Genomic DNA, 27,401 nt, shown 5'->3' with positions numbered 1-27,401 from the left:
AAGCTCCTTGAGTCTCCTTTCATAAAACAGGTTTTCCATTCCTCGGATCATCCTAGTAGCCCTTCTCATCTTTCTTAAACATGGGAGACCAGAACTGCACACAATGTTCCAGATGAAGTCTCACCAATGCCTTGTATAACGGTACTAACATCTCCTTATCTCTACTGGAAATACCTCACCTGATGCATCCCAAGACCGCATTAGCTTTTTTCACGGTCATATCACATTGGCGGCACAGTCATCCTGTGATCAACCAATACTCCGAGGTCCTTTTCCTCCTCTGTTACTTCCAAGTGATGCATCCCCACTTTATAACAAAAATTCTTGTTATTAATCCCTAAATGCATGACCTTGCACTTTTCACTATTAATTTTCATCCTACTGCTATTACTCCAGTTTACAAGGTCATCCAGATCTTCCTGTAGGATATCCCGGTCCTTCTCTGTATTGGCAAGACCTCTCAGCTTTGTATCATCTGCAAACTTTATTAGTATATTCCCACTTTTTGTGCCAAGGTCAGTAATAAAAAGATTAGTCCCAAAACTGATCCCCGAGGAACTCCACTAGTAACCTCCTTCCAGCCTGACAGTTCACCTTTCAGTGTGACCCGCTGTAGTCTCCCCTTTAACCAGTTCCTTATCCACCTTTCAATTTTCATACTGATCCCCATCTTTTCCAATTTAGCTAATATTTTCCCATGTGGAACTATATCAAATGCCTTACTGAAATTGATTAGGTGATTATAAAATTTAAAGATAGAAAATACCTATTAGAATGATCCTCCAACCAATCTCAGTGACAATGCAAAAGTATTCCCTACAGTAAACAGCGTTTTATCCAGTCTAGTTTTTCATTAGTCCAAAACAATTAAACCACAGCAGACAATTCCTAGCGTAAGAGTCCTCACTCTCTGAAAGGATTACCTGTATTCATCCTAAGTCTTCGCCCTCAGTTTATCCCATTTCTTGCAGTTATATTTTATTTCTTCATCTCTGCCACTCGATGCAGAGAGTGGCAGAATGAGGACAGACAGATGCATGGAATTAAGTAGCTGGCTGCAACTTTAATTAAACTTTAATACTCTCCTATGCCAGGTATTAACTGGTTCCAGTGCGGGAGTTACAGGGCTTCTTACCATATAACCCATAACGCGGGATAGCCTCTTGTCATAAATATAAAGGGAAGGGTAACCACGTTTGTGTCCACAGTGCTATAAAATCCCTCCTGGCCACAGGCAGAACCCTTTCACCTGTAAAGGGTTAAGAAGCTAAGATAATCTCGCTGGCACCTGACCAAAATGACCAATGAGAGGACAAGATACTTTCAAAGCTGGAGCAGGGGGACGGGAGCAAAAAGTCTGTCTGTCTGTGTGATGCTTTTGCCGGGAACAGATCAGGAATGCAGTTCAGAACTCCTGTTAAAAGTTAGTAAGTAATCTAGCTAGAAATGCATTAGATTTCCTTTTGTTTAATGGCTTTAATGGCTGGTAAAATAGCTATGCTGAATTGAATGTATATTCCTGTTTTTGTATCTTTTTGTAACTTAAGGTTTTGCCTTGAGGGATTCTCTATGTTTTGAATCTGATTACCCTGTAAGGTATTTACCATCCTGATTTTTACAGAGGTGATTCTTTTACTTTTTCTTTAATTAAAAGTCTTCTTTTAAGAACCTGATTGCTTTTTCATTGTTCTTAAGATCCAAGGGTTTGGGTCTGTGTCCACCTGTACAAATTGGTGAGGATTTTTATCAAGCCTTCCCCAGGAAAGGGGGTATAGGGCTTGGGGGGATATTTGGCAGGGGGCAAGACGTCTCCCAGTAGGCACTTTCGCTGTTTTTTGTTTAACACGCTTGGTGGTGGCAGCATAGGATTAAAGGACAAGGCAAAGTTTGTACCTTGAGGAAGTTTTAACCTAAGCTGGTAAGAATAAGCTTAGGGGATCTTTCATGCAGGTCCCCACATCTGTACCCTAGAGTTCAGAGTGGGGAAGGAACCTTGACAATTCTTGTCAGCCTACCCCGCAGGACTCAGCTCTCTGAGTCCTAGCCCGCTACCCCTATTGTCAAGAGGGAGACAGAGGGTCAGCAGGGTGGGGACCTCAACACACAAGGACCACAAGTTCTGACCCTATCACATGAGCCCAAGGCCCAACACCAAAATCCCTGGTCTCTTACCTCTGGGAACCATTCATTTTATTCTCTTAACCACACTGGAAACCAGCTACAAGTTGTGACAAATAACAACTCCACCCCAGTAGCTCAGTTAGGTACTAAGCAGATTCCTACTTAACCAACCGTGGCTTGAAGGTTCTGCGAGGAAGGCAAATTCCTCCCTGGTCCTCTGCCAATTGGCCCATGGGAGAAAAAATTCCTTCCTGATCCCCTAAACAGGCAATTGGCTAGACCTGCGGGTGGATTGGATGGGTTGCTGGATTGGAGCCCAAGGAGGCTGGGGAATGCTGGCCAATCAGCACTCCTCTGCCTCAGCTGGTCAATGGGTGCCAGAGACTTCAAGGGGAGAGAAGCTACCTATTGGCCCTGAGAGAGTGCCTCCCTCCCTTGCTACTGAGTCTGTCCCCTTTTCACCACTGGCCTCATTAAGTTTCCCCACCACTGATGCAGTTGGGTGGCATTTTTCTCAGGCCTCCCAACAGAGACTAAAAAAGAAAATATTTTTTCCAATACTTCCCCCTACAGTATTTTCAATCCTTCGTTTTAAAAATGTTTCTATAGGGAATGGTATTAAACATGTACATATGCTACACTATCCATATAACTTTTGGTTTGATCTGATTGAATAGGACAGTGATTAGAGGCAGCTTAGTGAGAGCAGCTGAGTCACCCATTCTAGGTGGAGCCCAGGCTTGCAGTGGCTCGTAAAATGAAGGTAGCTGGGAGACTAAGGGAGTCAGCCAGAGAGAGTGTATTCTCAAGGGCAATTCTGTCTTATTACTATTGATCAAACTTTGGGGGGGGCAAAAGAGGAGCACTTTCTGTGCTGGAACGTGGCACTGAGTTTGGTAGGACTCTGGGCTGGTTGCTGTGTTTTGAAATATAGGCTAGGTTGCTGACTGAAAACCTATGCAGTTAGCTACACCATTATTAATATTTTAATACAAAAATAAGAACCCTAAATACATGATTAAAGTACGTACTCAATCACAGTTATTTTTATTAAGAAAACAGTGTATAAATGAGTCTATAAATGTTGGAAACACACTTTGCTTATTTAATCTTAATTCTATATTTTTTTGGTGAAGAAATTGATCTGTTTGTGTTTTTGGTGAAGAAATTGATCTGTCAACTGTGTGCCGTTGAGAATTTGCATTGAGATCAGGATGGTGTGGCTGAGTGGTCTATGCATTATTAGTGAAATCCTGGCCTGGAACAGCTCGGTGCCATTGTCCTTAGACAAGTTTCAGGCTGTGCAGTGCACCCCAGGTTGTTCACTTGGTTACCACCCTCCAGCCCAAATGTGGATGCAGTTCTGTGGTACTAGTATAACTGTTAAGCTCTTTGGGATTCTTTATGTTAAAAAGCAATAAGTACTTGCAAAATATTTATTATGGCTTAATCTAATACAAACATTAGTAGATCAAATAGAAGCATCCAGTATAGAATCAGTCTTTTGTATGGCGAATCTGGCTCAAGAGATGACGTGAATAAGTGTGAAGAAAGACCACCCCAAGTCACATGCCCAGCTCATCTCAAACATTCCTGTGACAAAAAAAAAAAAAAATCACCGAATGAATTAAAAGAGATGAAGTCTGACTGGCTTTAAGAACTGTTTAGATGGTTGGCAAATTCACTGCCCTTCTGGTGAAGCCACTAGAAGATTAATCTCTCCAATATAATGCTGTTTCCCCTTCACTGTCCCCCTTCTCATGCTGTTATTTACATCCTATCCACCTTTCTAGTCCTTGTTACCAAAACACAGACTTGGCAGTGCATGCTCACCTTTAGAAAAAAACAAAATGAATGTATCAGAAACAGAGGCTAGGAACTGAGGGGCCATTTCAGTTCCCTCTGAAGTCATTGACCCTTTCATTGTCCTTACTGGATCAAGCCTTGTAAGAGGAAAGATGAGTTTGAAGAATTAGAGTGGAGTTCAGCCTAAGTTAGTGGTCTTGGAACAGCTGAAAATACCCAGCCACATGCAACATTGACACATTCCATCTCCAGACAATCAAAGCTTCTTCTCTATTCCAAAACAATTAAGTCAGAATAAAGGTGTCAAAACTGAAGTTCTACTCGGAGTCATCCCAAAAACAACTCAGAAGGAGAAACAGCATTTGGCGATTTCTTTAGCACCTTACATAACAAATACAGGACTCTCAACTGCATTGTGAATCCAGAAGCTTACCACAAGAATCAGTTATCTACATGTTGAATGCCAATGATGTGTTCTTAGTAACCATGTGACATCAGATTTATTTATTATTGTTTATATTACAGAAGGACCCATGGGACCCCGTCACGATCAGGACCCCATTCTGGCAGGCTCTGTACAAATATGGTCATTGGCCCAAAAAGTTCACAATCTACAGTTTAAGACTACAGAGCTAAGTGAGGATGGGGATAGAGAAAATATGCAACACTATTCCACCAGCAAATTAATAAATATCAAAGATGATGATGTAATTAGGATCATTGTCCTAAAAACTTATAACAAAGGGAAGAGTTGAATTTCTAAAGTGCAGAACCAGAATGTGATTGCCATTATATAAAACTTGTAATTAAGTAAAATGGAGAATGTGATTACTATTATTAATCCTTTGTATTTTGGTAGCATTTACAGGCCCCAGTGAGAATCTGGACCCCATTGTCCTAGATGCTGTATGGACTTATAAGAGGATACTGTTCCTGCTCCAAATTGTTTAAAATCCATCTGGCAATCTGATCTGCATGGGTAGGCTCCAGACCAGCTCAAAACCCTATTGTCGCTTACAATCAGACTGCAAAGACACCCCCCTCCGGCCCGCCCACCCACACACAAAGAGGATATCTTCCCCCCCCACACACACACACCCCTCCCAAACAGGCAGAGCAATCAGCCTGATGGTAGATTCAATACATTAATTCCAATTATTTCCTACCTCTGGCTATTTCAATATTCCCCTATTTTTTCTACACTCATGGAGATTTCCTATTTTTAAAATAGATTTTAGGAATATAGGAATTGCTATACTGAATCAGACCCATGGGCCATCTAGTCCAATATCTTGTCTCCAACAGTGGCCCCCCACCAGATGCTTCAGCAGGTAGATAGTGAAAAATTAATTAGGTGTTATTCCTAAATTCTAATTAACTAACACCAAGAATAAAATTTAAATATTTGATGGAAGCAAGTCATAAGGCAACAAAATGTATAAAACCATAAATTATCCTCATAGATGAAAATTACACTTATCTATAACTTTAGTAGTTCAGCACTTGTAAATTTACAAATATAAAAGCTATTCAGTAAAAGTGTGTTGGTGTCTTATTCTGAAAATGAGGTGACAGGAAATACAGACTGAAGCTCATATTAAAGTAATTTTTGAACTAATATGAGAGTTGACCTCAACCCATGACAAACGACCTCCACCCCGCTGAAGACAGTTAATCCTACCATTATTTTAGCCAATATGCCATCATCACTTGACTCCATGGTTACCACTGCTTTGTCTGTTTCGATTTCACATAATGCATCTCCTGCATTTACAGTTTCACCTGCAAAACAAGACATGATTTAAAATATTGTAGAATAACTTTGAAGCATGCATCTGGCTACCAGTTTTCCAGTATTGTAAGGATGATTAAAAATGCAGTAAATAATATTGTACTTTGAGACTTCTGGATAAAAATCATTGCTCTTTTGTAAGGTGTTAACATCATTAATTACCCATGTTTGCGGTAAGTATTCAGACAGACAGAACAATGAAGTGACTTGCCTTAGGTCACAACCAGTCAGGAGCATAGTCAAGAAGGCAACCCTGAAATCCTTATCTCCAGCCTTTGGCAATAACTGCTAGCCATTGATGAAAATGGTGATGTAAGTATTTCTTAATAGAATACTGATAACAAGCAGCACTGTCTTAAAACTATACATAAGACATTGTTGTGTGTCTGTGTGTGTTTATATACACAAGCGAGAGATAGAGAGAGAGAGGCGCAAGTGTTATTTTGAATTTATAGCAAAGAGTTAAACATGAAACCATCCTCTGCAATGGACTCCAATCATCATTACAGATATACAAATAAAACTTCAAGAAATGAAAAATATTCAAACGGCAAGTCTATCAGTTTGTTTCCTCTTAGTCTTTTATAAAATCCTGAACAAACAAGAAATACACATCTTTTGTGAAATGAAAATGTGTGTGGTGTTAGAAGTGGATCATAGAATCATAGAATAACAGAGTTGGAAGGGACCTCCGGAGGGATCTCTAGTCCAACCCCCTGCACAGAGCAGGACCAATCCCAACTAAATCATCCCAGCCAGGGCTTTGTCAAGCCTGACATTAAAAACTTCTAAGGAAGGGGATTCCACCACCTCCCTAGGTAACACATTCCAGTGTTTCACCACCCTCCTAGTGAAAAAGTTTTTCCTAATATTCAACCTAAACCTCCCCCACTGCAACTTGAGACCATTACTCCTTGTCCTGTCATCTGCTATCACTGAAAATAGTCTAGATCCATCCTCTTTGGATCCACCTTTCAGGTAGTTAAAAGCAGCTATCAAATCCCCCCTCATTCTTCTCTTCTGTAGACTAAACAATCCCAGTTCCCTCAGCCTCTCCTCATAACTCATGTGTTCCAGACCCCTAATCATTTTTGTTGCCCTTCGCTGGACTCTCTCCAATTTATTCACATCCTTCTTGTAGTGTGGGGCCCAAAACTGGACACAGTACTCCAGATGAGGCCTCACCAATGTCGAATAGAGGGGAACAATCACATCCCCCGACCTGCTGGCAATGCCCCTACTTATACACCTCAAAATGCCATTGGCCTTCTTGGCAACAAGGGCACACTGTCGACTCATATCCAGCTTCTCATCCACTGTCACCCCTAGGTCCTTCTCTGCAGAACTGCTGCCTAGCCATTCGGTCCCTAGTCTGTAGCGGTGCATTGGATTCTTCCAACCTAAGTGCAGGACTCTGCACTTGTCCTTGTTGAACCTCATCAGATTTCTTCTGGCCCAATCCTCCAATTTGTCTAGGTCCCTCTGTATCCTATCCCTACCCTCCAGCTTATCTACCACTCCTCCCAGTTTAGTGTCATCCGCAAACTTGCTGAGGGTGCAATCCACACCATCCTCCAGATCATTAATGAAGATATTGAACAAAACCGGCCCCAGGACCGACCCCTGGGGCACTCCGCTAGATACCAGCTGCCAACTAGAAATGGAGCCATTGATCACTACCCGTTGAGCTCGACAATCTATCCAACTTTCTACCCACCTTGTAGTGCATCCATCCAGCCCAAACTTCTTTAACTTGCTGACAAGAATACTGTGGGAGACTGTGTCAAAAGCTTTGCTAAAGTCGAGGAATAACACGTCCACTGCTTTCCCTTCATGCACAGAACCACTTATCTTAGCATAGAAGGCAATTAGATTAGTCAGGCATGACTTTCCCTTGGTGAATCCATGCTGACTGTTCCTGATCACTTTCCTCTCATCTAAGTGCTTCAGAATTGATTCCTTGAGGACATGCTCTATGATTTTTCCGGGGACTGAGGTGAGGCTGACTGGCCTGTAGTTCCCAGGATCATCCTTCTTCCCTTTTTTAAAGATGGACACTACATTAGCCTTTTTCCAATCTTCTGGGTCTTCCCCAGATCGCCATGAGTTTTCAAAGATAATGGCCAATGGCTCTGCAATGGATCAGCATGAACTACACAAATCTACTGATGGGATCAAGTTATATTATGGTTTTCCTCTTCTTTTAAGCACATACATGCCTGCTATATCATAACAACAGCCCTATGAGCCTGGATTGTTCTGACAGATGAATAATGACTGGATACTTGCCATTAAATGAAATTACAGTGGGAAACCTGGAAAGGATCCAGAATGTTTTGGCTTTAAAGCTGATAAAAATATGCTTTCCTTTACACAGCACTGGAGAAAAAGTACAATTATGTATCAGGTTTGTAGGTACTGTATTTTTAAATAAAATGCAAAACACAGGCTTTAACACTTTCCGCAGCACAATAAATGAAGTGACAGCATTATATGTCTAATTTTACTTTCCACTTGCTCTCTGAAGTGCTTAAACCTCAGAAAAATTACTTTGCCACCTACGATTTCTGTTTGTGTATGTGACATGTGCAGATCTTTGTCTTGATTATTTCTTGTATTGTGACTACTTGAAAAGGGATTGGGGGAAAAAGAAAGAGAAAGAACTGCTATATGGTTTGGATGACCTTTGCAGTAAGAAACAGCAGCTATATTCAAGCCTCGATTAAATAAATACTTCCCTGAGGTTCCATTGTGGGAACTCTAAGGAGAGAAAAGATGGCCAGTTTCTTTGTCCACTCAAAGATATACAGGGAACTTAGCACTTCATTATTTCATGTTAAAAAAGAAATCTACATTAGGACACATTAAATTGCAACAGAATTAGGGACTGGATGGCTCACGGGGGGCTACCAAGCTCGTCAACTGTAATTCACAGTGGTTTAGTTCTGTTAGATGGTTATTTCGTGTGGTTTGTTATAACTTATACTACCTTAGACAGTTAGCTAGGTATTTACTAAATAAAACGGACTCATTCCTTAGCTATGCCAATTCTGTGCCCAGCACAGTTGAGGGGGCAAGTGACATCTCTACACCTCTTATCATTAGACTACGGCCTGTCGGTGGCTACTCTAGACCCTGGTGCCACTTACAGCAGCCTTAGAGCAGTTTTATTTTTAAATTTTACTTTACAGTAATAGCTCCAGCAGTACATGATTGCCAAAGCACAGCAGCGCTCCAGCAGGGTCCCCACCCGCTCAATACGCCTCTTTCTCTGGGGACATCAAAGCCTTCCAAGGTGCTTGGGGATTCCCCTGCACTGGGGACTCTCTAGGAAACTGATAACACAAACTTTTTCTGCCTCTTGGCCCCACCAGAGCAGCAGCCAGTGGCAGAAGATTTGACGCAATATCTATTTTTAGAAGTATGTTGTGATATAGCCTTTAGAAATCCCGGTCACTGGTTCAGTAACTCAGTTTAATGAATGGGAGTGTGGTACCTCTCAGCGGGGGCTGCCAAATTCATGATACATCCCAGCAGGTGCCCAATTTGATGCCAAGTACAACTGAAAAAATCAGCTTTCTGACCGGAAAGAATTGGAAAGCAGAGAGCTTTGCTGAAAATGGAAAAGCTGGTACTTGGTATCATAAAATTGTTCAGATGGCTACTCTTTGTGTGAATAGTTAAATTCATTGTAATTATTCAGACACTTTGAAAACCCTTGTTTTCAGTGGTTAGCTCCTTATATTAGAGTGATTACGACTTCTACTACACTGGAGTTTTCCTTCAAATTTAACTTATGTCATACCCAACAGAGGTTCAGTAGCCTAGATGCAAAAAGTTGGTAGTGTCAGTCCAGTTACTAGTGGACAGGTGTCCAAATCATAGGACACAAATTGCACCCCTTGATGCATAAGGATTGACAATGGAGAACTCCCTTCTCTCAGTCTCTAGAGGTGGTCCCTCTAGAACAGTGCTTTCTCAAGCTACCTGATGTGGGGGACTGGTCATTTTTTTTCCAATGTGCACGCAGACCGGCAGCTGATGGCTCGGTCCGCGGACCACCACTTTGAGTAGCACTGCTCTAGAACATAGTTGAGTTATAGTATATGGGGAAGCATCCACTGATGCTGCCAATTCCGTGTACCTGGCTCAGGATAATCAGAGGATTGTAGTCTCCAGGGCTGTCAATCTATCGTCTTTCACCAGTACTAAATTCATACATAATAAATATCTTAAAAATAAAACTGCTTTTTATTCTAAAGCAATGGATTTCATTACCCACAGGAATCAATAGAAAGCTGCACTAATCGTAAGGGAGAAATAGTGAAGCTGCCTATTAAATACAATGTATTTTCTCCTGCTGACGTGAAATCATTTCTCTCCTGTGCAACTGTAAAAACAAATATTACATACTTACTTAAAGAGCAGGATCAGTGACCAGAATAGTATTCTGGTGACCCCTGCTGGTTACATGGTGGAAATGTGTGGGTTTTCCCCATGTAAACCTGTTATGTTACCTTTCCAATCTTGTCTCTTTCCATTTACTTTAAAACACGGTACCATATAATGTTTATTTTTTCAGATATAAGATCAGTAAGAATATATATCTACTAGTGCCATTCAATCATATACATCAAGTCATTGCAGGATGAGTCATTTATGAGAATCACTTAATGGTGGTAAATTTAGAAGCATTACTCCACTTTCCTTTCCCCCCCCCCCTTTAAAAATCTATCTACCCATTTGCTTTAACCCTTATTACACTGCTTGGCAAAAAATAATATTTAGAACTAATTATTATCAAAGATGTGCTAAATGAGCCCATGTATCACATTCAGATTTTTTAAATGGAAAGAGATCTCATTGTATTCAAAATGTTAGAATAATTTGTCTTTGAGTCCAACCTTCAATTAAGAGCAATTAATATGCACAACTGATTTTCAGATACTTATCTAGGGTAGCATAATAGGGATTGAAATAGCTTTCTATAGTACACATGGAGGAACTGGCATAAGACCTTTATAATAAGAAATAACAGTTGTACAGTGGTTTTAAAAGATTTTGTACTTTAAACTGTAGTTATAGACACAATATTCAAAAGTAAGAATCTAAACTGCTGTAGAATATGGTCTCATGGTTATCAGAAACTTTTGGTTAGTTATGTTACATCTACACACTACAAGTACTAGAGCAGCACAGCACCCCTATAGCACTGCAGTGTAGTAGGGTTGCCAGGCGTCCAGTTTTTGACTGGAACGCCTGGTTGAAAAGGGACCCTGGCGGCTCCGGTCAGCACTGCTGATCGGGCCACTAAAAATCCGGTCGGTGGTGCAGCAGACTAAGGCAGGCTCTCTGCCTACTCTGGGTCCGCGCAGCTCTAGGATTCGGACGGCATGACCCTGTGGCCCCTAGGCACAGTGGCGACCAGGAAAGCTCCGCGCATTACCCCCACCCAGGGAGCCATGGCCAATGGGAGCTGCAGAGGCAGTGCCTGCAGACAGGGGCAGCACCTGCAAAGCCGCCTGGCCACCCTGTGCCTAGGAGCCAGACATACCATCTGCTTCCGGGAGCCATGTTGAGCCAGGGCAGGCAGGAAGCCAGCCTTAGCCCCGTCACACGGCCAACTGGGAGCCATCTGAGACAAGCACTGCCCAACTGGAGCCTGAACCCCCACCCCAACTCCCTGCCCCAGGTTGGAACCCCCTCCCAGACCCTAACTCCCTCCCAAAGCCTGCACCCAACCCCTGCCCCAGCCCTGAGTCCATACCTTGCACTTCCCCCCCCGCCCCTGCCCCAGCCTAGAGTCCCCTCCTGCACCCCAAACATCTTATATCCAGCCCCACCCCAGAGCCTGCACCTCCAGCCAGAGCCCTCACCCCCTTCCACACCCAAACCCCCTGCCCAAGCCAAGTGGAAGTGAGTGAGGGTGGGGAAAAGCGAGCAATGGAGGTAAGGGGGATGGCGCCTCAGAGAAGGAGCAAGGCAAGGGTGTTTGGTTTTGTGCAATTAGAAAGTTGGCAACCCTACAGTATAGGCACTTGCTACAGTAACAGAAAGGGTTTTTCCATGACTGTAGTAAATCCACCCCCTTGAGAGACGGTCACTAGGTCAATTGAAGACTTTTTCCACCAACCTACAGAGGTCTATACCAGGGCTTAGGTCAGTTTAGTTATGTCTTTGGGGATCTGAATTTTTCACTCTTGAGCAACATAGCTAGATCGACCTAAGTTTTAGATGTATGCCAGGCCTTAGAGAAAGACAACTTCCAGGGCTGTTGTCATTGTCTATCTGCAAGTCATTAAACCTCATGGATCTTCAATTTCATTTATTGAATTTATAAATTTATAATTATACCTACCTCCCAAAAGTGTTACTATGAGGGTTAATATTTGTAAAACACTTTGCTCTCCTACAGTATCTCTGATCTGAGGTTCTCAAAGAATTTTATCAAAATACAAACTGAATTTTAATCTTGAATCAGAGTAATGATTTCTTAAGTGTAACTAAATTTGGGGGGGTGGGGGAATATATATATATACTTTCCACATAGTCAAAGCATATACAAACATTAAGCATGCTGATACTATGGTAATAAGGGCGATATAAGTACCTAGCCTAATTTCTAAGTAATTTTCAAAACTTCTGTGGGGTACCACAGTCCCCGTATTATCCCCATATTCTAGAAAAGGATACTGATGCAGAAAAAAATTAAAAATACACTCAAGACCACAGAAGAAGTCTGTATCAGAACTAGCATTAGACTTCAGGAGGTCTTTGCTCCCAGCTTTGTGCTCAGACTACAACTATCTCTAAAGTGAAACTAACAGTGGTCTTTAGAGCCCATGATATAATCTTACTGGTCCCTAAAGGCCAGGGCATAAAGGTACAACTGCCAACTTTATGACCCACCAATAGGAGCCATAAACATGTCTCTTTCCCTGGGCTCCATTATTAAATTTAAAATCCAGCCTTAACTTGAATTTTCATGGAATCTGGGACAAGAGAGAGCTAAAAAGAAACAGGTTTTCTTGATGACAGAGTGAGAACCAATTATTCTTCTGATTGAACCTATGGAGCTAGAGCACCCTCATTTACAGCCAAGGCATGTGAAGACACAAAATACTGCACAGGTCATTCATCTAGGAGTGTCAACACATTCTAATAAAGGTCAATTACTTTTCAGGTGACAGACCTCAGGCAGCAAGAGATAAACGAGGACCCAAAGTATCTTTTCATGCAAAGGAAATGGGTTTTAGAAATGAGTCTTTCCAGATTTAGAGATACGTCTAGGCAACTTAAATTTGTTACATTTCCATTAGCTTTAAGAATAGACTGTCGTTTAATTATTAAAATGTCAGCCCTGAATACCCACCATAACAGTTCCTTGTCTTTCATAATTTACTAGTAGGAAGAAACATAAGAATTCATACCAAATAGCTTGTAACTTTATCACAGTTCAGGGCTAGCTGCACTTTTGACACTGCTCTGGTCTCTCTCGGAGTACAGGCCAGACAGGTTTAGGCCTTGAGCTTTCACCGCTTTGAGGTGAAACATGTGACTCTCCCACTCTTAGAACTGGGGCCCTGGGCTACAGCCCTGTGTGTACCACCTCTAATTACTCTTAACAGGTCCTGCTGGACTCATTACCTGCAGTTCTTCCCTTTGGGAGCTGTGACTAGCAGTAAACACAATGACCCAAATAGCTTTCTTTAAAACAAAGTATTGTTTAATCCTAACAACAGGAACACAGCATAACAAGAGAAAGAATTTTGAAAGCAATAAACCAGTTTATACACATAATTATCTTAGGCTCATCTGCACAGCAAGTTACTATTCAGCAAGCCTGGATGTGAATCTATAGCTCACCAGCTTGCCACACAGTAACATCCTATGTGGATGCTGTTGCAGTACAGCGAAAGTCCCAGAAGGCATCTTGGTGTACTACTACTTCAAAAGTGTAATATATTAAGAAGCACTCCGGGACTTTCATTGAACTCTAACAACGTCCGTATGGAACATTACTGTGCAGCAAGCTGGTGAGTTGAAGATTCATAACCTGGTTTGCTTGCCGTGTACAAAAGCCCATATTTTAAGAATTAGGCAGGCCTATTTTACCCAATTCTCCCAACCCTCTGGAGTCTGGGTTTCAGTCTGCTCCCCAACACTATCTGCCTAAGTCTTCCCCTTAACTATCTGACCTCCTCAAGAATGTGTCAGTCTCTTTAAACCCTTTGATCCCCTCTCCCGCTCTCAGGGTTGAAACATTTCTGGAAAATACAATTTAGCAAGCCCGGGGGGGTGGGGGGGAATCTATCCAGCACATTACAGCCAATGGCTCCAGCACTGTCCATCCAGTTTTTGCTAATAAATATTATCTGAGCTATTGCTCTCTTCCTCCTACCTGCAGGTAAACACTCTCTTTGGTGAATTAACCCAATTTAGTCACACAATGGAGCGCCTCAAAATAATCACAGAGAACCATATAAAACAGTATTCATAATCATAGGCAGCTCCAAATCTAACACAAACATGTTGCCCCCCTAAAGCCATGAAGCCTGATTTTCAAAGGTGCTAAGCACCCACTACTGCAACTGAAATCAAAAGAAGCTGCAAGTACTTAGCACCTCTGGGGGAAAAATAAATCAAGCCCACAGTGTGAAAGGTCACAAGATAATATTAGGACAGCTAAGGCCTTGTCTACACTACACAGTTTTGTCAGCAAAAGGCAGCTTTTGTCGACAAACCAGTGTAGGTGTTCAAACTTCAATGCTCCTCCCACCAACAAAACTCTCCTGTTTTGTCAACAAAATAAAACCACTTTGACAAGAGGCGTAAAGCATGTTTCAGCAAAGTTAGATCGACTAAGTGTCAGTGTAGAGACTGCGTTCGTTCCTTGCCACATCTGGCTTCCAGGAGCTATCATACAATGCCCACCGTGATAGCTCTGCTCACTATTTTGAACTCCGCTGCCCTGCATCCAGCTACACAGGCATACACCTCCTCCCAAAATTTTGAAATTGCTCAGCATGCAGAGCTCACATAGCTACTGCCCAGCTGGACACGCCGGCTCCCAGCAGCAAACACACTCCTGCTAGGACCACAGGGAAAGGGGTGAATCTCCTTGGTCTTTGGGAAGAGAAGGCTGTGGGAGAACTCAGAGGGAAGATTAACACTGAATCCTGTTCTCCCCAGCACTAGGACCACAGTGGCAGGCAGGCAGGGTGGGTTGCTGCTGGGGCAGAGGTGCGGGAGAGAAAGACTCCTGCTGTGCTGTGAAGAGTCACGGAGGGACGTGGGGGCGTCCTCCTTCCCCGCCAGCGTACTGGTCTCCACTGAGCTGGGGTAGGGGGTGGGGGGACACCAGCCGTCAGTGCTCCAGCTTCTGTCTCAGAATTGGTTGCTTCCGGCTGCGGTCTGAACAAGTGTTCAGGCTGGTGAGTGCTATACTTAGAGACAGGGTGCTGACACACTCACTCTCCCCCAACACACACACACTGACTCTCTCTCTCTCTCTCTCTCACACACACTCTCTCCTCCCCAACACACACTTTCACCCCCTTCTCTCCGCACACACACACTTCGGAGGGCTTCTTGTGTTAGTGTTCAGCAATGTCAGTTTGGTCAAATTACTGAGTGCTACTTTAAAAAGTGATTTAAAATGTGTTACTTTTCGGGCGCACACAGCAACCATTACAAGGTCCATAGCATGATGCAAACAAATAGGGCCAGGCTCACCACACACACATTACTGTGGCTCAGTGTTAATATGCTCCTTCAAGGCATTCCCCAGATGAATAGCCTCTCCTCCTCCCCCACTGGGCTCCTCTTATAGCCTTGTGTTCATAACACACAGAACAATATTGAACAGGAGTGCAGGATCCGCGCTTTCAGTCAGAGACAGCTGGGTTGCAGGTTACCAGAGCAGTTGAAAAGCAGCAAGCAATCTAGTAGGATGCTCATGGAACAATGGAATTGAGAAAGTGATGCTGTACCTGCCCCCATGAGGCACTGCAAACACTTCCCAAAGCACCCTGCAGCCAGTTGCATACTGGGATAGCTACCCACAATGCCCTGTTCTTGTGCTGGTATTGGGGATGCACTTCACCAACACAAGAAGCCTAGTGTGAACATGCAACAGCGGTTTAATTCCAGTAGTGGTTGTACATCAGCGTAAATTGCATCAACAAAACTCCAGTGTAGACAAGGGCTAAATGTTCAGCTTAATGATTCTAGTGTGCCAAAGATGGGGTACATACCCTCCCTTAAAGATTCAAATAAAGTTTAGTTAGCACAAACTAAAGTTTCACATCACGCTGATAAGGCACTATTACCACATACAGAGGTTTCTTTCTCAAAACGCAGTTTAAATTCAAATTACCATAAGAAATTGGGAATGTAATAACAGAGATTCCACAACACCTCTGAAGTTGTCTAGGATTTCTATATTGATAAATCATTCCAAAAATCATTTGTGATATTTCATGGGAATCTAGTCATCTGTACATTATTCATAATCTACAATATTACTTGTCCATTACTGTTTTTAAAAACACACACACGCTCTCAGAAGCGGAGTGCAAAGATGCTTCTTGACTTGAGAGTTAAGAATGTATTTACAAAACTACAAAATATGTTAACAGAGTAGCTTAGAGGTAGTTTTCAGACTGTGACCAGTGAACCGGTGGTCCATGGAACTTGTCTTTGGTAGGCAGCAGAAAGAAACATTTTTGAGAACAAGCAATTTGTGGATGGGGTATTTGGTAGAGAGTTGGCATCCAGTAAATGATCCTGCTCTTACAAAATAGTCCACATAATGAGTTGGAGAACCAATGCACAGCTCACTAAATTTGTCATTTTAGATAATTGTCTCTCACCTTCCTTTTTTAACCATTTCACAATATTTCCTTCCTCCATCGTAGGAGACAGTGCAGGCATGAGTATTTTAACAGCAGGACTACCTAGAAAACAAGACACTGGAATTAACCACTAAAACCTCTGCTTATCACACAATTAATACAGTTGAGATCCCTAAGAAAGGAAAGAAATGAGAGTTAAAAGCAAAATGAGTGAATGGACAAATAATCCAAGGAAATAAAAAAAAAATCCACCCTTGTTCTGTATTGTGCTATAGACTACTGAAAGAGAAAATTATTACATTTGTAAAGAAATACTTATGGAAGAATGCTTATTTATTCAACAGCAGAGATAAAACAAGATGTCTTTTTTTCATCCTTTCTGAATACAATGTGGACCTTTTCTGCAAAGGGAAAATGTTCTAACAAAGATTTAGTATGCTTGCAGGCTATAAAGATCTTGCAGAGAAAGACTAAAACAGAGTTCATTTATTCCTTAAAGTCTCTGTAGATCCACACCCAAGGGGTCATGATCCCTAAAGCACATGAATTGTAAAACTGAGTTGAAGTTATACATGGTTCATGCTCCCAGAAAGTCTACAGTGCAGAAATATAGATAAATTTGCTCCTGACTTCTATTCCCTAATTAGTTCTCTCTTGTTCCATATCAGTCATAGAAACTGACCTGTCTTTGCTCTGGTACTTAAATTATTTAACTTTAGCATTACTCATTATTTTAGCATTTGTAAAGTGAATCCAGAGACTATTCCTGATCAAATTCCCTTTTGTGGCTGTATCATCTACAGTAATTGATAATCTTTCTTTCTGATAACTGCTGGTCCGGGACTAGTACTTAGAAAAGTTACTGGTCCTGAGAATATTTGTATCAGTTTGCCAAACCCTTTTTATCCTTGAGAACATGTGAAATAGTGCACCTCACAGCATGGGTCCATGGCTTTGTTTACTCAAATATTTTGACTGTGTGATCATATTATGGACCCCCAGAATTATAAATTCTCTCTTTATTGACTTGAAAGATTTCATAAAATACACAGACTTGGTTCCAGTTCTAACAGTCTGTTTTGAGACACTGGCCTCAATTAGTAAATCAAACCTTAAAGGCTGAGAATAAAACATGGTAATAAGAATAATGTGATTTAAAGTTCTTATGTTATGAACATCCAATAATTAATTAAGGTTCACCACAACTCAGTTTCCACACAAGCATTTCTTTATTAGTCCAAAGGCCACTTGGTGCTGGCTACACCCAAAATACAAATATAAGCATATATACCTTAGTAATAAAAACAGTTACTGTATAAGCATTGACCAAATACACACAACCAGATCTGGACCAGGAGATACTTTCCCATTATGGTGTGGCTCCAGAAGGGCAAGGAAAAGCTCTGACAAAAACCTAGAAAACACTGCTGCTTTATATAACAAACAAGTGATGTCTTTGATGGTTAGTGGACCTTCACTAAAGTAAGCTGAAACAGTTTAGGGCTGCACTCTGTTTTCTTCAAGGATTTCCCCTTATTTCACTTTGCTGCATTTTCCCCCAGCTACTGGACTAAGCATTTCTAACCAGTTATTTACTGCACCTGGTGTCCACTTAACCATGTTTTCTTTATTTCTATAGCTTAGCCCAAACTTTAAATAAGATAACACTATGAGTTTAACACAAACAAACCACATTTCTCATGAGTTTATTCTTTTTGGTCACATACTTCAGGCCTATCACTCATGTTAAAATCCAAACAATTTAAAACCATTTAAAATGCCTAATGTGCGCCGATACAAATAGTAATGAGTGGACAAACATCACAGAAAAGCAGAGATCTCTAGCTTTCCAGTGATATATAGCATTTATTTCTAGCCATGGTGGTTCAAAAATACCAGATGTTAAGCCTGGTCTACACTTAAAACTTATACTGGCATAATGATGTGAGTTAGGGGTGTAATTTTTTTTTAAAGCTACTATATTATAAGGCCTAGTGTAGATGCACTTATACCAAAATAAAAGTGTTTATGTCTCTCACAGAACTTTCTAGCATCACTAGGAACAGGACAACCCTTATGAAAACCTGGTTGGGAGCAGGGGAGGAGCTGGCAGGTCCTGAACTCACTAACCACTCCTTATACCTTTGTATGACACCACCATCACCGCACTTTTACCGGATTTTTCATCTGGAAACACAAAGTGTTTTGCACAGGTGGGTTTAAGTATTATCTTCATATTATAGATGGAGCAACAGAGGTCCAGATCCTCAAAGGACACAGGCGTTGCTCTGCTCAGCACTGCAATACCTAACCCCTAGACGCCAGCTGTCTAGTGGAATACTCAGTCCTGAGATAGGTACCCAAGCTTCCCACACAATTCATAGAGAAAGTTAAGGACCTAAGACAAGGATCTTCAGAAGCCACCTAACCTTGCCAGGAGCGGGAGGCCCAAGAAAGGAGAGGAGCGTGGGTGTCTAAGCAACTGACACAGCAAGTCTGGCTAATAGGAGGCGCTAATCTCCAGTCTATCACTCAGGATCCTTAGCTGCGAATCCTCTCCTAGAGTTAGGTACTTAGGCCATGTCAGCTGCTTAGAGAGCCCAGTGTCATAGCAGCCCAATCATCTCTCTCTCTCTCTCTCACCATTCTCACACTTGCCTTCCATTTCCCTGTGTCCCTAGCTGTTTTTTGTGTGTAGGTGCTCTGCGTCTAGCCCTCCTACTGCAGGGTTTGACAGGTATAAGGCATGCTGAAAGCACACCTACAGGTTTGGGCACCACTAGCAAAAGAGACATTCCCCTACCTCCTAGTTTAAGAATTTTGCCTTGGCGTCTCTGGGACCCGAGCAGCTCGTTAGCTGTGAGACAGCGTCAGGGCTTAGGCAGCTCTGTGAGCGCCAACTGGTGGAAACTTGGACACCATGGTCTCATCCTACAATTTTACTGTCCAAAGTGGAAAGTTAGTATAAGCAGAGCAAACAGACTTTTGATGTCATTTTCTTAAGGCTGCTACAATCACTTTTGGACCAGATCATACAGTCTTAATTTAATTTAAGCAATAATCCCAGTTGTTTATTACAAACAACTATGAGAGTAATTCCCCTTCACCAAAATCAAATCTATACTCAATAATCCTGCCTTTGTATTAATAATACCTAGCATTTATGTAGCACTTTCCAGATTCAAAGATCTGTACAACAATTAGCTAATTCTCACAAGATTCCTGGGAGGTAAGTAGTACACCTATTTTATAGGTGGAGAAACAGACACATTTCAGTGACTTGCACAGAGCTTCACTATGGTGGTAGTGGAGCTGGAATTAGAACTCAGGAGTTCTTGGCTCCCAGTTCCATGCCCTGTCCACCAGACCATGCTGCTGCCGTCACTCATATTTTTATAGCCATCTACTGTTTATTTAGGGCCACATCTAAATCTACCACCAATTATATTTAGAGAATCAATTTAAAATGTTTTTAAACACAAACCAATTGCTAACTTGAAACCATCACTGAGGCCATAACACTTCCACGTTTGGTGACCATTTTAACTGTTATGTTCCTTCCAGACATAAGATTTAAATTAATGGATTTGAAAAATCCTGTGGATTTGCACTGCATTTTATCTTCCAAAGCGCTGGTCAGAACTTCTATGCTCACTGCTTATATTATTTCACCTGCCTTGACATGGGTACAGGAAGCACTTTGTCAAAACAGAAAAGCTGCAGTGAACTAGAGATATAAGTGCCTCAGCATATTACCCCGTCAGTTGTAAAGAAAAAAATTACTACGCTTCTATATCAGTGCAAACATAACACAGTAATAGCTGAGATATATTAAAAAACTAGAGTGAAGTACTACATTAGGGGACCATTTTCTTCTCTCTGTGAAAAAAATGCACCAGTGTCTTCACTCATCAGGGTTCTAGCCCTATACTGCATTTAATGAGCAGCCCTACAGCGTTTTAGCATGCCCATTACCTGTTCAAATATAAATGTAGTACAAACCAATTTGCTGCTATTATGAAGCAGATCTAAGCTTCATTACTTTGACTAGTCTACATATGGCATTGCTGGAATTTCATCTCAAATCTCTCTGCTTATGGGAGCACATCATGTGAACCAAAGAGCTATAGTAGAGGTTGGATCAATGCCAGAATAAATTACCCAGTCATATTTCACTTCAGCTCCTCTCTCTCTCTCCCCCCCGCACTGCGCATCTTCTATATTCCACGAGGGTCAGACACAGCTAATTCCCTTAATACTAGTGTTCATTAAAGTAACATTGTTCAAACCACTCTAAAGATAACACACTTGCACCATCTGCAGGTTAGACAAAATACAGATACTATGGCATGTGCACCTCAGGAAACATTATAGCAAGGCTAATGGCAAGAAATGTTAATACTGCAATTACGGATTACATGAGAAAGTGTGCTTCTCTTAGGGTACGTCTACACTACCCACCGGATCGGCAGGTAGTGATCGATCTATCTGGGATCGATTTATCGCGTCTCGTGTAGACACGATAAATCGATCCCCGATCGCTCTGCCGTCGACTCCTGTACTCCACCGCAGCGAGAGGCAGAAGCGGAGTCGACGGGGGAGCGGCAGCAGTCGACCCCACGCCATGAGGACGCGAGGTAAGTCGACCTAAGATACATTGACTTCAGCTACACTATTCTCGTAGCTGAAGTTGCATATCTTAGGTCAATCCCCCCGCCCAGTGTAGACCAGGCCTTAGATTGGTACAAAACGGGTACAATTTGAATTAGTCCATTTTTGTTCTAGAACCTGTTTTAAGAAGTCTTCATTTGTCATGGATATAACAGGAAAATCTTTAAATAATTTTTTCTATCATAAACATTATTTAAAGTTCTAGTCTGACTTTAAAGGGCCTATGATATGTGATGCAGTGTAAAGGCACAAAAGAAATGGATGTTGTGACTCCCTAACCAGCACTTGCTGACTATCTGCAGGCAGATGTTTGATCACAAGGTACTGGCTCTCCTCCTTTCCTATTGCCTAGTCACATTAACAGACAACTGAAAAAGCATTACTTTCCCATATAACGTCCCTTTGGAACTGCAGTAATAGTTTATCTGACCATTGGATTGCCAGGCGTCCAGTTTTCAACCAGAACGCCTGGCCGAAAAGGGACCCTGGTGGCCCCAGACAGTACTGCTGACCAGGCCGTTAAAAGTCTGGTCGGCGGCTCAGCCTGGGCCGGGGCTAAGGGCCTGCCCTGGCTCCATGCAGCTTCCAGAAGTGGCCAGTATGTCCCTGCAGCCACTAGGCATAGTGACAGCCTGGGAAGCTCTGCACGCTGCCCTCGCCCCTAGTGCCAGCCAAGCAGCTCCCATTGGCTGGGAACCACAACGAATGGGAACTGCGGGGGAGCACCTGAGGGCGCGAGGGCAGCACACATTCCTTTAAGATAGCCCCAGTTAGGCAGGAGTGGTTAAGTAGGTCTATGTGGGTTTGAACATGTGCTATCAACATCATACAGGGGAAAGTTATAACTTCACATATAGTGTTGTTGCACACATTTCACCATGATATTATTGACCAGCAAGTTATTAGTTTTCAAATGGTACCTCAGAAGGCATATTTTGTACAAAGGTTATTACAGTTGTACAATCTGTACAAAGGTTATTACAGTTGTGTATAGGGTGTGAATACAGGGGAGCATTGGGTCACACCCACCTTCTAGCAATTTCATCTAGACCACATTTCCCTTGTTCACGTATGAGAATGTCATGTGGGACTATGTCAAAAGCCTTACTAAAAATCAAGATATCTCACATCTACTGCTTCTCCCCTACTAACCAGGCCAATAAACCCATCAAAGAAGAAAATTAGGTTGGTTTGGCATGATTTATTCTTGACAAATCCATGTTGATTAATACATATAATCCTATTATCCTTTAGGTGCTTACAAATTGATTAATAATTTGTTCCAGTATCTTTCCAGCTATCAAAGTTAGGCTGTCTGTTCTATAATTCCCCTTTTTAAAGGGAGGCACTATGTTTTCTCTTCCCAAGTCTTCTGGGATCTCCTCTGTCCCCAATGGGAGCATACTTCTTTGTAACTATACCTGAAAGTTGGTGAACTAGGGCATTAAACACTGAACATCACATCACACATTTACAAAGTATTACTAATAGGTTATAGTGTATTTTTATAAGTATAAAAACTCACCCAGGCTTGAAACGCATCCAATACATCTACTAACCAGAGACTGATATACCAGGTGAGAGAAGGACACTACCAATGAGGTTGAGAAATAACATCCTGGTAAGAAACTCATAGTTCCTGGGAAGGGGGAGGAATATAGCCCATCAAAGTACTGCCTCTTGACCCTCCTTGGGGTTCCTTCTCATCATTTTCTGGCTAGTAGGTGTGTCATAAATTTGAAAGTCTTTCTTCCATCTTATATACAGAATTCTCTTCTTCCCCACAGTCTATTTTTGGGTCTTCCTTGCCAGTGAATAGTCCCATTACCTGCCAGTAGAGTGGCTCCTAACTTTCCTAAGTATCAGAGTGAAAGTGACATGATTCTTGTCAGTTTTACCACTGACCCTCCCCAAAACATACCAGAGTCTTATCAAATTTTCTCTGCTGCTACTTGAGAAGCAGCAGAAAAGCTGTACACATGTAGAATCAAGTAGACAGGAATACTACCTTTGCAACCGTAAGTGATAGAAACCTAATAATTTTTTTTTAAATGAAAACTTGCATTCTGCAGAAACTGATGACTGAGAGAACTCTGACAGAACAGTCCAGAAGAGAAATAAATACTCCGTCTTGTTTTAGTAATTTTCACTGTATTAAAAAATAATCCACTCACTGGTGGCAAGAACATGAGCTGATTTTAGAACAGTTAGAGCAAGGGAATGGGAGTCGTGGCCCTGTTTTTGTTCTACTAATAACTTGGTATGGGACACCAGGCAAATTACTGTGTTTCCTCTGTGCTTCATTGCTCCAGTGTCTCAACAAAGCTGTAAAATAGGGATATTCCTACTTATCCTTATCACAAGAGAATATGAGATTTAATCTAAAATTGAGTTCTATAAATGACAGAGTTTTGAGATCCTTTGATGAAAGGTGCTATTGTAAGTGCAAAACACAGGTCCTGGAAGTGAAAAAAGACAAAGGTAGAAAGACTTGTCAGCTATTTTAAAATGCAATTTGAAAATTATATATTAATCTGAGCTCTTATTTAAGAAAATCCTTGCATGTGGTTTGAAATTAAAAATTGTTCATTTTACTACAGAATTTACAGACATACACCCCAGAAAATGAGAGATGTCAGAAAAAAGCTTCAAACCTCAACAGAAACATGCATTACCCCCCTCCCACCCTCACAACAAAAAATTAAATGCTGTCATTGAGGCAAGCAATATAGCAAGTAGGACTAGAAGCAGGAATCCTTAATCAGGCAAAACACAGTGAACTGAAGTTTTGCCTAGGTAAGGACTGTAGAATAAAGTCTATAGGGATAATCAGAAATAAGTGAAATTAAATTCATAGATCTAAAAAGCTCCAAGTGGCTTCGCTGTGACTCTCCCACTCTACTTCCACTCCTATTTAAATAAGCAGCCCCCATCACCGCTGTCTCAATTCCTTTCCACTTTGTCCGTTATTCCACCCACCCCCTTTATTCCCTGATCACTTAATGATTTTCACTTCATTTGTCCTTTTCTGATCAGAGTGCTCAGTTCATTAGATGTCTCACTGAACAGATATTTTAAAAAAAATAGGTATCCTGTTAAAAAAAACCCGGTACCTATGCTTACCGGAATTTTGAGAACTAATTAAGGAGTCACAAGCAGCAACTCCAATGTTTCAGAATTTGGGGGAGGAGAGTTTAAATAACAAAATATTTAGAAATTCTGAAGTTGTTTCAGCTTCACGGTGGTCTGAAGGCACCATTTTTTGGCAAAATTTCACTGTTTTTATTGAAATGGTCATTTTCCATAAAAATTTGTGAAAAGTTTAGCAAAACCCAAAATATTTCAATAACATTGACAATTTTGCAAACATTTTCAGTTCATAAAGATGAAAAATTTCATTCAAAACTTTTCAACCAATGTCATCTCTAATCAACAGACTCCTCCTCCTGCAGTACTGCTAGAAAACTTCCCAATAACTACTACCAAGTTTAAAAGATGTTCATTTTAGCTGAAGACCAAACTCTGACTCAGAGACAGAGAGCAAATTCTGGAGTCAGGAATCCTCCTTTCAGGATGAAAGGTTGCTTCCATTTTTAGTCCTACATTTGACCCTGTAACTTGCACAGAATACTTTCTTTTGTTTTACAGATTTTCAGACTTAATCTCACACTAAAGGATTTTTTTTGTCAGGAGCCAGGAGCAGAAAAATGGATGGAGGTAAATCACAGAAGGAATTTGGGAGTTAGAGGACTTTGAGAAAGTACAGCTTTAGTTCTTGAAGACAGTTCTCAGTATTCTTTAGCCACTCAACTCAAAAGCAGCCACAACTATCATTAGAAAATAGTCTAAGCCCGTTTGCCATATACTTTGTCCTCTAGACACCAAGCTTGGTGCCACACCACCGTCTTCCTTTCTTCCCAGGCCTTACATCCCTCATCCTATTTCCACTGGCCAAACAGAGCATCGCTATCCACCCCCTTCATTCTCTTCCACTGGCTAATCATGAAGTCCACTCTGCTTCTCCCCCACGCCAACCCTTCACACCCCAACATTACTGCCCACTCACTTCAGCAGGTATCCCATGGACCCTCTCCTCTGTCCAGATCACCTACTCACCACCATACCCAGCTTGCAGAGATACTCTGCCCTAACCACAAGCTCCTCGCAGACACCTGGCCTCTGTCATTACCATCCCCTTTCCTTGCCCCTGGAAGTCAGTGCTGTCCTCCACACAGCTGCAGCACAGGCAGCCAACTAAGAACTACCTGTTTGTGACTGAGGCCAAATACTCACCCAGCAGCTCGTGGCTCCTGTGCAGAAGCCTCCAGCCGCCTCCAAGGCGGAGAGAAGCACAAGCCCCCGCGACTAGTTTCCCACCCAAGAGTCGTTTGACCATCCCTCTGCTGCGGCAGCTCAGCCACAAGGAGGCTGCCATCTTGCTCTCCTCCCACCCAAGGCTAGGGCTGTCCAACTCACTGCCTGAGACAAAAAGATACCCGCCCCCCCCCCCCCCCCCACATACAACAGCTGTCCCTCCCCTAATTGTCTCAACAGAGATAAGCACCCCCTTGCAGCCAGGGCTATTGTGTGCTCCGGTATGGTGGAACCCGCTACCCCGCCTACAGAGGGAGCAGGACTGGCTACCTCCCTGCCCAAAGACACACACTTCAATTCAAAACCCGTTCTCATCGATGCAAGCCAGAGAAGCGTTGTCATTTGTGTCGAGCACCTGGCTAGGGCAGGGCTTCAGGTGGAGTGTAGGATTTGATTTCCCCATAATACCCGTCTTGTTTCAGTATTGCCAAACCTGAGCGTTCAAAAATCATCAGTCAGAGCCCCAAAATACTGTGATTACTTAGAAAGACTGTGTTTTTTTAATAAGAAAATGGGGGTTTGTTTGCTATCCGGTGTATGAGCCGTGGGGGTTCCCTTGGATCCCTTGCCCAAGCTGTCCTTCGCCGTGACAAAACTTTTTTTTTTTTTTAATGACAAGCGAGATTCACTCCTAACTCCAGAAGCCGGGCATTTAAAGCGAAACCCATGGTACAGTCACAAGCGTTGGCCACCGTGGTTGGTACTTTGCGCCGTGGCCCCACCGCACGAAGAGGGGTCCGCGGAGGATCCTGCCCAGGAGAGCTCAGGAGCTGGGTCTAAGACGAGACACAACGGCTGGACAGGACAGACCGGGGCCTGCGCCTGCCAGCCGGGATACACAACGTGAGGCTCCTTCTGCCGCCTCCTTCTTGCGTACCCAGGTGCCAGCTGCCTCCACATCACCGGGCACCGGTGCCCGGGCTCATCACCCCGGTCTCCGCCTAGGTCAGGCCCCCGCTGGGGGTTACGCCCAGACAGATACTCCGGCCACGGGTCTTTTCTCTCCCCTCGCCGGCGTGTTGGCCGCTGGAGAAGGAAGCGTCTCGCCCCCCGCTCTGCGTCGGGCCGAGCCGGCCTCAGCCTGGGGCATGGCCCGGGGGGCGGGGTTCGGGCTGGCGGGCGAGGCGCCCCCTTGTCCCGGCGGGGATCCGACTGCACCTGACTCACGGCGCCGCCCCAGCAAGCGGCGGGGACAATCCCGCCCTGGGGCTGCCCCCTCCCCGCCTGAGCGGGGACCCTGGGCTCCCCGCAGCCGAGTCCCTGCCTGCGCCGAGGGCGAGGAAGGACCCGGGGTCCTCCCCGGCGCTGGCTGGCTCCGTGTGTCCAGACAGCGCCATGGCTGCGGCGGGGGGCGGCTTCGGCTGCCAGCGCGGAGGCGGTTGCGTGGCCGGGGATGCGCCGCAGGTAGGCGGCGGGGCCTCGGCATCTGAGGGCCGGGGGCCTCCGCGCGGGGCCCGGCTTGGCCGCGTGCGCGGAAGCGCTCAGGTGGCTCAGGGCCCGAAAGCTCAGCGCTCTGCGGGACCCAGCTCTTGAGCTGGGAGGCTCCCAGGCCACTTTATAAATGGCATCGGGAGTGGTTTTATCCCTCAGTGACATGCAGCCTGTAGTGTATTAAACTGCTCTCCACAGGAATGTGCTACTGGTAGCAGTTACTGATACGTAGCGGAGTGTAAGAAACTGCTGTTTTGTAAAACTGCTACCTGGTGTAGCAAATGCCTACAGGGAGCAGTTTCTTGCACTATAGTGTGTGTGTGTGTGTGTAGGAATGTGCTATATGTAGC

At 43.1% G+C, this 27,401-nt stretch overlaps 2 protein-coding genes across 14 annotated transcripts in view; one reads left to right on the top strand and one right to left on the bottom strand.

The window, feature by feature from the left end:
• Positions 1–26,902, bottom strand: part of PDHX (pyruvate dehydrogenase complex component X) — a 99,216-nt gene extending 72,314 nt beyond the window's left edge. The window contains exons 1-4 of one of the 3 annotated variants that reach the window (XM_073347928.2): positions 26,498–26,902; positions 22,772–23,101; positions 16,594–16,677; positions 5,609–5,709 (exon numbers count right to left, since the gene is read on the bottom strand). In XM_073347928.2, the coding sequence (XP_073204029.1) occupies positions 5,609–5,709; positions 16,594–16,677; positions 22,772–22,880 (294 nt within the window). In that variant the 5' untranslated portion in view covers positions 22,881–23,101; positions 26,498–26,902. Of the gene's footprint in view, positions 1–5,608; positions 5,710–16,593; positions 16,678–22,771; positions 23,102–26,497 lie in introns of those variants that run through there. The other 2 variants (XM_073347930.2, XM_073347931.1) reach the window with 2 other exon arrangements.
• The window catches only part of APIP (APAF1 interacting protein), a 106,750-nt gene continuing 105,635 nt past the window's right edge, over positions 26,287–27,401 (top strand). For 8 of the 11 annotated variants that reach the window (XR_013635936.1, XR_013635937.1, XR_013635938.1 and 5 more), the window contains exon 1: positions 26,684–27,024. Coding sequence is in view for 2 of the 11 variants with exons in the window: in XM_073347940.2 (XP_073204041.2) it covers positions 26,956–27,024 (69 nt within the window). In the remaining 9 variants the exon portion in view is untranslated. Of the gene's footprint in view, positions 26,502–26,683; positions 27,025–27,401 lie in introns of those variants that run through there. The other 3 variants (XR_013635941.1, XM_078853256.1, XM_078853257.1) reach the window with 2 other exon arrangements.

This window comes from Lepidochelys kempii, chromosome 6, assembly GCF_965140285.1.
Source record: "Lepidochelys kempii isolate rLepKem1 chromosome 6, rLepKem1.hap1, whole genome shotgun sequence".
NCBI lineage: Eukaryota > Metazoa > Chordata > Testudines > Cheloniidae > Lepidochelys > Lepidochelys kempii.
The sequence above is the reverse complement of the archived record's forward strand: the minus strand, read 5'-3'. Positions and strand labels throughout refer to the sequence as shown.